At 49.0% G+C, this 12005-nt stretch overlaps 1 protein-coding gene across 1 annotated transcript in view; it reads left to right on the plus strand.

Annotated features, from left to right (window-relative positions):
• Nucleotides 1–290: 290 nt before the first annotated feature.
• The window catches only part of KMT2B (lysine methyltransferase 2B), a 61799-nt gene continuing 50084 nt past the window's right edge, over nucleotides 291–12005 (plus strand). The window contains 2 exon segments of the mRNA XM_083626678.1: nucleotides 291–449; nucleotides 451–828. Coding sequence (XP_083482804.1) covers nucleotides 306–449; nucleotides 451–828 — 522 coding nt within the window. The 5' untranslated portion in view covers nucleotides 291–305.

The following is a 12005-nucleotide window of genomic DNA, read 5'->3' on the forward strand; positions in this document are numbered from 1 at the left end:
AAATGGACTCGTTCCTCATTCGCTCTTTCAGGCCTCCCACGGCTCCTGCCTTCATTGCCCGGGCTGAACCCGACTCTTTATCCCTCAGGCACACGAGCGGACCCGCGCCCCGCTCTTCACCCCTTGCGCGAGCAGCCATTTACAGCCGCCTCAGTCGCCCACCACGCCGGAGGGCAGCTTAGCTCGGGTGTCGGCCGCGGTGCCTGACGGGAGACGTAGTCCCTCCCCTCCGCCCTCTTCGCATCACGCGGCGGGGCTCCGTCCCAGCGGCGGACTTCCCTTCCCATGGTGCGCGGCGGCGACAGATGGCCACTTCCGGGGCGCGGCGGCCGACGGGAAGCGCGGTCCCTTCCCCTCGCGCCCTCCCTCCCGTCGCATTGCACAGCTCCCCTCGGCGGGACTCGGGCTCCCAGGCTGCCCCGCGCTCGGCGCTTGAAGGCTCCTGCGGAGGATTGTTATTGTGGCGGCCCGGCCCCCCTGGGCTCCTCTCAGTGTTTAAAGATGGCGGCGGCGGCGGCTTCGGCGGGAGGCGGCGGCGGCAGCAGCGGCGGCTCGTCCGGGGCCTCGCAAGCGCGGGGCCGCTTCCCCGGCCGGCCCGGCGGGTGCCGCGCGCGGGGCGCAGGGGCCGGCAGCCGCGCGAGGGTCTCGCTGCTGGCGCCGCGCCTGCTGGTCTGGGCCGCTCCTGGGGACGGGGAGCGGGCCGCGACGGACACCACCCTGGGGATCCTCCTGGGCCTCAGCCGGAGCTGGCGCCGCCTGCAGGGCCTGCTGGGGGACAGCAGCAGCAGCAGCAGCGGAGGCGGCAGCAGCGGGGGCGAAGAGGAGCCGGTGAGATTCCCTGCAGCTGGTGGGGCTGGGAGGCTGCGGGCCCCGTCTTGACAGGGGGCGCGGGAGGCGCTGCGGAAGCCCACGCTCCCCGTGGGGTGGGGTCGCGCCGAGTGCACCCGCGCGATGGTGCTCAGCTGTTCAAGGGGGGGGGGCGCAGAAGCGCTGGAGCCGTCCTCTTCTCTGGCAAGACTTGGGCTGGAACCGCATTGCTTTTTCACTCCCTTCATCGATGCATTTCTCCAACAGGAGCGCGTGTTCGTGGTTGGTTTAGTTTCTTAATTGTCGTGGGGGTGGGGAGGCTTGTTGTGGCTGATGCGAACACTGCCACAGAGCTCACCTGCAAAGTAGGGCAGGATCCCTGGAGTTTGCGCCCCTCCTCCTCTCCTTTTTCCTGCTTCCTGGGCTGGAGGCTGGAAGCTGGCCTTAAATCCCATGCTTGTGCTTCCTGGGCTGAGCTTAGATGCTCTCCCCCCCCCCACTACAGGAAATTGGCTTTGGGGGTGTGTGCGTGAGGGTAGCGCTGGTGGTGGGAGTCTAGCTTGCTTGTGAGGATGAGCTGGGCCTCCTTGCAGGGCAGGTAAGTTCGTCTGCTGGCACATGGTGACCCTGCACCGGCCCACTGGCAGTGTGGGATTTGAGGCTGCAGGCATGTCCAGGAGCAAGTCCTGTTGAGCACAGAAGGGGTGCTTCTGTGTCAACAGACCTGGACGATAAGGGGGTGCTTTGTTCAGCTGTCAGGATCAGCTTCTCCTTTATGCAGGCTGTGCCTCCCACTTTGGATTGCTGCATGCAACACTTTTATCAGGTAGCCATGGTGAACAGATGCTGCCCTCCTTGGGGGGAGAGACAGAGGAGGGATTGCCTTTGAGCTTCCCTGTTGTTTGCACACAGCTTCTTCAATAGGTGCTTTCAAACTTAAGGCAGTTTGGGCAGAATGGCCCTGTCTCTGGCTAGGCAGGGGTGTGGTGCGATCAGACATATGGGGCTTTTGTTCCTACCTTGGTCCTTGAAAGCAGAAAGCTGACAGCGCTTAGTCACCTGCTCTGCTGTCTCCTCCCTGCTCCTGTAGCATTAGACACATGGGAGAAACTAGCCTAACCAGGGATGGCCTTCACCATACAGAGATTCTTCCAGCAATTTGGGAAAATAACTTCACTCTTCGAAGGTTTCAAGCTGCATAGAGGTAAATTGTTGCTGTTCACCAGGGAACAAGGGGAATCAATATGAGGGTGATGGAAGGCTTGTGTTGGAAGAATGGAGTTTTCTTAGGGTTTTCTAAGGTGGGGAGGATGGGTGTTTGGGTGACTTTCGAGTCCCCGGAGAAATATGCTAGAAAGGATTGTCAAGAAATGTCAAGAAAGGAAGCAGTTATGACTGAGCTGGGCTGCTGCTTGTCTTTCACTATTGTACACCTATCCTCAGCTGATTGCAAATGAGAGTTAAAAGTTAATCTCCTGAAATCTTGCTGCAGTGCAACATGGGACACAAACATTTAGCAGAGTCTGAGAGTGAAACTGAGGTAAGGGACAAGTTATCGGCTGACTGACTAGCCGGTATCTGGGCTTTATTTAAGAAACTATTAAGTTTTGTTCTTCTCTTAGTAGTTAACTGAATTTCAGATGCTGGTTTTCTCTTGAACGATTTCAGTTTCTGCTTTGGAAGATTTGCATCCTATAGGTCTGACTACCTCTGCCACCAATGGGAAAAGCCTAGCTTCCAGAATTCAGTGTCTTTGGCCTGGATGAAGTTGCCAATGACTACCTGTTGTTTCGTAACTGTGAAAGTGATGCCGTTTATGTATATTGCTAGCACAGGGGGTTGTGCCTTCAAGAAAAACACTGGCATTGCAATGGGGTGATTTTTTTCTGTGCTCCCAGGCCTGTGTCCATACTCGTTGTGTGTCCTGGGACAGCTGTTTAGGTGTGCCTCATTTCAGGTACAGTACAAACAAATTGCCAGTGCTTGGTCTCAGAGTCTGTGCAGTCTTTGATTTATGGAATAGCATAAGAAAGCAGGAAGACTCATTTGTGGTAGTTGCAAGTTGCTTTTTTGCCCTCAGCTGGTAAATCTGCTGGGTGGTGGTAGGGAGCTTGATCAAATCTCTATATTAAAACAAAATGCAAATATATTTCCACATAGAGAACTTGGGTATTTGGCAGCGGGGGTGGGGGCAGTTTCAAGCCTTGCCTATTCCCTGGCATGTGAGTCTTGTACATGGTCGGACTCTTTTTTTTTTGGTGTATGAAGAAGCATTCTGTCATGTGAACCCGCATCTGCCCTATGAAGTGTCCATTGTAGATGGAAGTGTATTTACAGTGTGATCACATCTTACATCAGGATTTGGTTCCAAGGGTTCTGTGTATACATAAAAATTACACATACCCAGACCCTTGCGGCTACTGGGTGATGGGACAAGAGAAATAACTCTCCCTGCCCCAGTACTCCCATAGCTCGCACACCAAACAGGCCTTGCCTCGCAAGCAAGGCAGAGGTCTTAAAAGCTATTTTTTCACACTGGGTTACCCCCAGAGGATCCAGTTCGAAAGAGCTTTTAACTTTCCACCTTGCTTGGATTTAACTTGCGCGATTTCAGCTATCTATCTTCAACCATGTATGGTTGAAATTGTGCAAGTTAAATGCATGTAATATGTGATTGTACTGTGCTTTATCTACTCAGTTTATATTCTGTCCTTCCAAAGGAGCCCACCACCTTTGTTTTGTAAGCATCTCGTCTGACTAGACCTTTGCAGATTGTCTCCTTTCTGTTGTTGTTCAATGGAAAGCCCAGGATGGGTATTTTTAGATGGCAGATTTTGGTCCCCCAGTAAATTAAAAAAGTATGCAGGTGCCTAGCAGTTAGTTTTCCAGAAGATGCAAAAGGGACCAGTTTTGAAAGCGCCCTAAGCTAAGAGGTTTGAGAACTATTTGGCACAAATTGGGCCTCTTAGGGTGACATGGCCTATTTTCTAGGAAGACTTGGAATGTTTGTAGGAGAAAGGAAGAGGGCTACTCAAGGTAAGAAAGCTTCTGCTTGACCTGCCCTTAGCACTAGAAACTTGGCTGAAAGCACACATGGACAACTAGTGACCAGAGATGCATGTTTTGACACCTTGATAGATTTTGACTGGGTGGGCAGAATATACTGGAAGGCCATCACCTTGGCAGGGAGTGACTTCAGCCTTTGGAAGAGGGCTTGGTGAAATCACTTGGGTAATCAGCTTTCCTTGTGATTAAATCCATCTCTTGCTAGTGGCTGATGCTGTCTTCGGTCAACATGGGGAACCTGCAGCACTCCAGATGTTGCTGCATTTGCACTTCTGTCAACCACAGCCAGTATGCCCAATAGCTAGGTTATGATGGGAGTTGTAGCACAACAACCTGTGGAGGGCCACAGGTTGCCACCCCTGACGTGGGCACTGGAAACTGATATGTGGTTCTCAGCACTTGTTGGGCTACACAGTTTGGGTTCATCCATAGAAAAAGCACTGATGGCATTTTAAGGTTTCCTTGGTAAGAGGTTTCTGACAAACACCGATTGTCTTGTAAAGCATGCAGCCACAAAGGGAGTGTTGGATGCATCCTAGAGCACAGTTCCAGTCAACATGTCTTGGTGTGTGCACTCAGTTCATTTAGAGCAGGGGTGGGGAACCTTAGGCCCAGGAGTCAAATGTGACCCTCCAAGCCTCTCTGGTTCTTGAGACTGTCCCCAGGGTGCACACCCCCACTGGCTTTGCCTGGCACCCTCCTTGAGTGTGGTGTTTCTTGTTTTTTTGCAAATTTGGAATGTGTCCCTGAGCACAAGACCCTTGTTTGCCTGGGTGGAGAATAGAGAGGGAAGTGTGAGTGTAAAGAAACAAGCATACTGTACAAAGGGGGAAATGTGTATTCATTGTTCTGCCTCCTAGGCAGGTTGTCTAGAAGAGAATGTAGGTCTCTGGCTAAAAAAATGGTTCCCCAGCTCAGATTTAGAGCAACAGGCACCTTGCATAAATGCAGTGTGCCATAGAATGGGCCCCAGAATCCTCTGCAATGTGCAGGGGATCCTGAGCAGACAAATTACTGTAAAAAGAAACTTTGGAAGCTTATGGCAATAAGAATTGGTCACAATATTTAGCGTACAGTGGAACCTCGGTTTTCAAACTTAATCCATTCCAGAAGACCGTTCGGTTTCCGAAAAGTTTGAAAACCAAGGATCAATGGGCTGGCTGCAAAGTCAATGGAAAGAAATGAAAAACGTACCTTGGAAGCCATTCGGCTTCCGAAAATCATTCAAAAACGGAAGCATTCACTTCCGGGTTGTCGGCGTTCGGGTTCCAAATTGTTTGGCTTCCGAAGCGTTTGACAACCGAGGTTCCACTGTACATGGGGCTTGCATGCTTCCTGATGACAAAGGAGATGTGAACTGGGAATAACAGCTGAGGTCGCTTTTAAAACACCCTCTAATTTACAGGCAGTGCAGAGAAGAGCAGATCCCTCCATCGTGTCTACAGCTGGGCATAAAATCACCGGCTTCTCCTGCAAGTTTAGGTAATCCCTACCATATGAGTACTAAGAATTCCACCTTCACCTAAGGGGGAAAAAACCCAACCAAATACTAACCATAAAAGAACTGGTGGTGTGTGTACCCACATATTTCTCCCTTGTCGAATACGGAAGCACATTAGGTGCAGTTATTTTCTGTTTCTTTGGTTGGTTAAATAGCTAATATCTCAGCACTTTCAAGGAGAAAACACCACCACTGGCAACTGAGCTCCTACATTTCTTTATGCAGGCTACCCCTTTGCCATGAGTGAAATGCAGTCATCTTTGTATTTCTGGTTCATGCAACAGTTATTGCACGAGCCCTGGCCAGATCCAGTTGTGTTTTGCATTTCCACAAGATGGCTATACACGTGTGGAAAGTTCTTACTCGCCACAGACGATCTGGCTGCAGGTGTTTTTCAAACCTGTTCCATCGGGTTGTCCTTAGAACAGAGTTTGGGTCACAGCCGTGCATGTGTCTACTGCAGGCCTTCCCCAACATGGTGTCTTTCCTTCCAAATATTTTGGACTGAAAAATTCCATCTCCCCTGAGCGTGATCCAAACTGGCTGGAGTTGACAGGAACTGTAGTCTACAGTATCAGTAGGGCACCAGGCTGTGGAAAGCTGATGTGCAGATAACAGCTACTCTGGTGCTTTTCAGTAGCAGCTCCCCATTTGTGGAATGCTCTCCCCAGGGAGACCCGCCTGGCACATCACTAGATACCTTTAGGTAACAACATTCCATTTTAACCCGGCTTTCAGTTTTTAACTTTATCTATGACCACCTGGAGTGGAAGGGAAGTTTTTAATGTATCTTTGTCCCTTTGGTTTTGATGTATGTATTGAGGGAAGGGGTTGTTAGTCACTTTGAGCTGTTGTGGAAGAATAATAATAATAATAATAATAATAATAATAATAATAATAGTGTTCCAGTAAGCTGTTAATGATGTTTGGTATACCAGTCCATAATGTAACCAGTGTCAGAAATGGCCATGTGAGGTTGAATGGCATTCTTCCTCGCAGCCAGGTAAGAGCTAGCTCCAGTTACTGCTGCTTTGATAACCATCGTAACAGACACATGGGAACTGTCAGGAAACACTTTCCCTGCTTGCTATTGTGTTGAAATAAAATATTCTTTAAAAAACACGCATACCTCGGAAGCCCTTCAGTAACCTTTACCAAAAGTGTAATACTGGCACACCTAGACAGGGCCCTTGTTTGCCTCTGTTTCATCAGTTCCTGTTTCCTCCACTTTCTGTGTCTGCAATGGACAATTATCCACAACAAGTCAGGGAGGGCATGGCTGGATTAAGACATTCTAGAGCAGGGGTAGGCAACCTAAGGCCCATGGGCCACAAGCGGCCCACGGGGGTCGTTTAACCGGCCTACAAGCTGCCCCCGAACTGAGCCGCCCACTCAGTGAGTCCGGCGCGGCGCAGGGACTCTCTTCCGCAGTGCTGGAAATCGCTTCTGTGCAGACGCCGGAAATCGCATCTGCACAGATGCAGACGCCGGAAATCGCGGGTGCGCATGCAGTCTGGCCCACGAAGGGCTCTCCACTGGAGTGAACCAGCCCAGGTGAGGTAAACCTTGCTGACCCCTGCTCTAGAGAGCAGTAGTTGGCTTGAGACATATTTGTTGAATTTTTTTTTCAGAATCACAAATCAGTGATAGAGAGGGAAAAATACACTCTAGGATTGCTCCTCAAAATATAAGGATGGTTGGTTCATCGTCTTGCTGTTCTTGAGTCCGGGTTCAAGCGTTCAGCAGGAGGTGTTATGCAGTGTGTCTCAGCTTGAGCATGCATATGAGCGATAACCTATATGGAAGCATCTTTGCATAATCTCCCTATTGTTCCATCAGGGAAGGAGTTTTGACAGGCTGCCTGCCCTTGGAGTGCCAGTTGCATGCGTGCAAGAAGATTTCGACACTGCATTTAAGTGTGCAATATCCCTGTGCCTTCTGTGACAGCAGAGCCTTTGTGAACCCAGTCCTGCGTGTCCTCTGTGATCTGTGAACAATGTGACCTTCACATCATGAACTATGGAGTTAGCTGTTTCCCCCCAGTAAAGCTGTCCACCCATTCAAATAAATGTTGGCTGATTAATTGGATGAGTTTTGGTTGGTTAATGGATTAAGATCCACCCCAGGGTACATGTCTGATGGGGGTACATGACAACACAGCCACCTTACTGAAGCTAAACTGGACGATGGCCAGGGAACCCCACAAACATCGCTTTGAGTTCCGTGAAGGAAGGCAAGATACAGGTGTTCTAAAATTTAAAAAAAATAAATCTCAGAAACTGGCGTGCAAGAGGTCAAGCGATCGTTTGTAACAATAAGCAGATGTCTTCTGTTTCTAGATGATGTGTGAGCATACATTGCATCAGGTGTTCCAAAATGCATTTTTCTTTCTCCCACTGGGAAGAATCTCATGGCACCTTGAAGGCTGGAACATTTATTATGTCATATGCTTTTGTCGACTAGCATCCTCTTCACCAGATGCCTGAAATATAATTGGGATTCTGTGTGCTTTAAGGTCCCAGCCACACCATACATTTAAAACACATTTATGCCACTTTTAACAATTCTAGGAATCCTAGGAACTGTCGTTTGCCCCCCCCCCCCAGCTTACTAGTGCCAGGAGCTTTGCATTATTGCCAACCTTGTCTTGTAATGGTCACTCACTTAGGTTTTTTCATAATTTCTCTGTCTGTTATTTATGCATTTTGTTTCCTTCCGGCTTCAGTGCTCCCTACCACTGCTCTCAAAAAATGTACATACGTCTCTACCAATTATTAAAAAAAATGCTTCATACATCTGACAAAGTGGATTCTAGTCCACGAAGGCTTATGTCTACCTTAGATTAGTCTAAGGTACTACAGTGCTCTTTGCTGTGTTTGCTGCCCTTCTGGAACTGCCCTATTGTGATGGTCATCTGCAATTTTTATGAACACTTGTGTTAAAGTAATATTAAAACAATTCACTTTCTTAATCAGGGGCACCTTTTTAAGGCGATTGTTCGGTTCCATTTCCAAAGTTTTAATCAAACGTTGCCTCCCTAGTGTTTTATATTGATAAATGACACATGTAGGGGGGGATTCGTATTAGGATGTGTGGGGCTTCTTGTCTGGAAGGAGGGCTTGCCAACCTGCCAGTGGGTGCTTGGCCATCCAGGTCTGGAGGTGCCCTTATTGTGAGGATAGGGAACCTTGGGGCCGATGTGCCCCCTACAGCCTTCTCTGTGTGACCTTCAAGAGTCTCACTAGGCCACACCTTTCATCAGTCCTCCCTCATTCCTTCCTAAAGTACCTAATGGCGGATCTTGCCTGCTTGGGTGGAGGTAGCTATAGGTGTATAGACACCACTAGCTTTCATGTGTCTAGAACATAGCTTACTGTCACATCCATTAACATGCCTATTTTGGTTGCTGCTCCCACCCACCCCTAGCATACAGTCCCAGAAGATTGTCCATTAGGAAATGACTCTCTTACCTACTACCTTCCTGTAGGATTTAATGGCAACCACTCACTTACATAGGAGAAAGCCAAGAGGTGCCCTTGGGGACACCTTTGTGGAGGGGCCTTGGTTTGATCCCTGCCCCTGCTCCCCTCCTCCCATCGCTGAGGCTTTCTTCTGTATCATACTAAAGGATTACTAGGACCCAAACCTTGGTATTTTCTAGCTATATAGTGAGAGGGAGAAAACGCAGTTCTCGAGAGAGGAAAGGCACCTCCCTATTTCTTTCTCCCCCACCCCCAAATTCTCCAGGATACTTGCTGTAAGCTGTCAGGCCTTTGGCAGGTCAGTTGTCTTCCCTCTCCATCCTCAGTTTGTTATCAATGGACACATGAACATTCCGCATATCAAGCTTCTCTCAGCCCTGGACTTCCTGGATAAGACTTGCACAAGCTCTAGTCCGTCTTAGTTATGTGTAGGGTATACTGGTGTTGATGCTGGAGTGGGGCAGGTCTAAAAGCAGAAGACATCACCCGCAAGTGCCTATTTGCATGCAGAGACTCTGCATGATTGGGAAGCCTAGTTGCATGGAGCCCTTCTCTGTGAGTTGGTGTCTGCACACAGCATGTTGTTGCAGAAGGACAACTCAGCCCGGGGCGAGGGGAGACCTGCTGTGTGCATGAGTAACACCTGAAGAGGGTGTTTCTGGCTGAATTCTGGTTCCTTAGACCAGGGCTTAGAAGCTTACACCCAGGGGCCAAATGTGGCCCTCGAGCTTGCCCTCTGAACTCTCCCCAGACCACAATCCTCACTGGCCATGCTGTGCCCCCCAAGTGCTTTTGCCTGGCTAGAATGTTGTTGCAGTGCCCATTTTGCCTCTGTTTCCACCCACCATTTATATTTCTTCCTTAAATGGTGGCCCTTAGGCTGAAAAAGTCTCCCCATCTCTGCTTTAGGGGTGTGTGTGTGTGTGTGTAGAGCAGTGTTTCCCAAACTTAGGTCTCCAACTGTTTTTGAACTATAGTTCCCATGATCCCTGGCTACTGGTCCTGCTAGCTAGGGATGATGGGAGTTGTAGTCCAAAAAGAGCTGGAGAACCAAGTTTGGGAAACACTGATGTAGAGGCTCAACTGCCATAATGATCCTCTTAAGCTCACAGGTTCATGTTAGGTGGTTTGGGTTCTTTTCTTTCCCTTCACCTAAAATGTCATTTTGATCACAAACTTGTGTCTTCCTTTATCTATGGTTTTCCCCAAGTATGTGGACGCTGATGCCTTCTTTGTTGGTAGCCCTGTTTCTTTCCTAAACTGATAGACTCTCAGCCACCTGATTTTACTATGAGATTGAGAGACCAATGACGCTACCTGAAAGCCCACCAGGTTTGGGGCGGAGGAGAGGGTTGCTAGTTCCAGTTCTTCTGCTAACCCTGTTTGCTACCTCCAGTTCCCAGAAGCTGAAACCACCACTTGCTCCTATTGCTGCAGTTTGCACAAAAAATAAGGCATGCACTTGCAGACTAAAGCAAAACAAAGTGTTTGGTCCCGTTCCCCCCCTGCCCCGCCCCAAGAGTGACTAGTGGGGTGCCACAGGGTTCTGTCTTGGGCCCGGTCTTATTCAACATCTTTATCAGCGACTTGGATGATGGACTCAAGGGCATCCTGGTCAAAGTTGCAGATGACACCAAACCGGGAGGGGTGGCTAACACCCCAGAGGACAGGATCACACTTCAAAACGACCTTGACAGATTAGAGAACTGGGCCAAAACAAACAAGATGAATTTTAACAGGGAGAAATGTAAAGTATTGCACTTGGGCAAAAAAAAATGAGAGGCACAAATACAAGATGGGTGACACCTGGCTTGAGAGCAGTACATGTGAAAAGGATCTAGGAGTCTTGGTTGACCACAAACTTGACATGAGCCAACAGTGTGACGCGGCAGCTAAAAAAGCCAATGCAATTTTGGGCTGCATCAATAGGAGTATAGCATCTAGATCAAGGGAAGTAATAGTGCCACTGTATTCTGCTCTGGTCAGACCTCACCTGGAGTACTGTGTCCAGTTCTGGGCACCACAGTTCAGGAAGGACACTGACAAACTGGAACGTGTCCAGAGGAGGGCAACCAAAATGGTCAAAGGCCTGGAAACGATGCCTTATGAGGAACGGCTAAGGGAGCTGGGCATGTTTAGCCTGCAGAAGAGGAGGTTAAGGGGTGATATGATAGCCATGTTCAAATATATAAAAGGATGTCACATAGAGGAGGGAGAAAGGTTGTTTTCTGCTGCTCCAGAGAAGTGGACACGGAGCAACGGATCCAAACTACAAGAAAGAAGATTCCACCTAAACATTAGGAAGAACTTCGTGACAGTAAGAGCTGTTCGACAGTGGAATTTGCTGCCAAGGAGTGTGGTGGCGTCTCCTTCTTTGGAGGTCTTTAAGCAGAGGCTTGACAACCATATGTCAGGAGTGCTCTGATGGTGTTTCCTGCTTGGCAGGGGGTTGGACTCGATGGCCCTTGTGGTCTCTTCCAACTCTATGGTTCTATGATTGCTGCAGTAGCAGTGCCAACACTGTAGTATGTACGGATGTGGAACTGGGAGCACCTTTTCTACCTCATCGCAACCCTGTTTCTATTTTTCTGGTGATGGGCATTAAAATATATTGTTTTCCCTCTTCCTGCAGCCCAGAAGTGAGACTAGTCTGAGCTGTATGGATGAAGGGAAAGTTTTGCCCTCACTGTAATTCATTCCCCACGTATAGCTGTTTCCCCACAGGAATGGAATGGACTGGACATGACATAAAGTATAGGGGTGAAGTGGTACTACACCTGCCCTGCTGATCTCTCAATTAAGAAGCAAGTTTGCATCTAACTGCATAGTCCTATCCTGGTTTCTGTTTCTTGGCCAGATCACACCAGGTGCTATCATTGACATTTGTAGGCTGCTCTGGGGCATTCTTTTTGACTAAAGAATGGGGTAAAATAACAGTTACCCCACCTGCCCTGCTGCCTTAGCTGAACACAGGTTTGGTCTCACCTGTTGGCTCAAACATGCCGAGAATTTCGGAATGGAACCCAGAGTTCTGTCTCACACCATTCATTGCACTGAGCAAAGAGCAACAGTTAGAAAATGAAGAACTCACAAGAATTATAAGGAACTTTCATTTCCTGGCTGGTTGCTCTCTACTGCAGTAGTAGACC

This window comes from Podarcis filfolensis (genome assembly GCF_964270895.1).
Source record: "Podarcis filfolensis genome assembly, chromosome: 8".
NCBI classification, from domain to species: Eukaryota; Metazoa; Chordata; class Lepidosauria; order Squamata; family Lacertidae; genus Podarcis; species Podarcis filfolensis.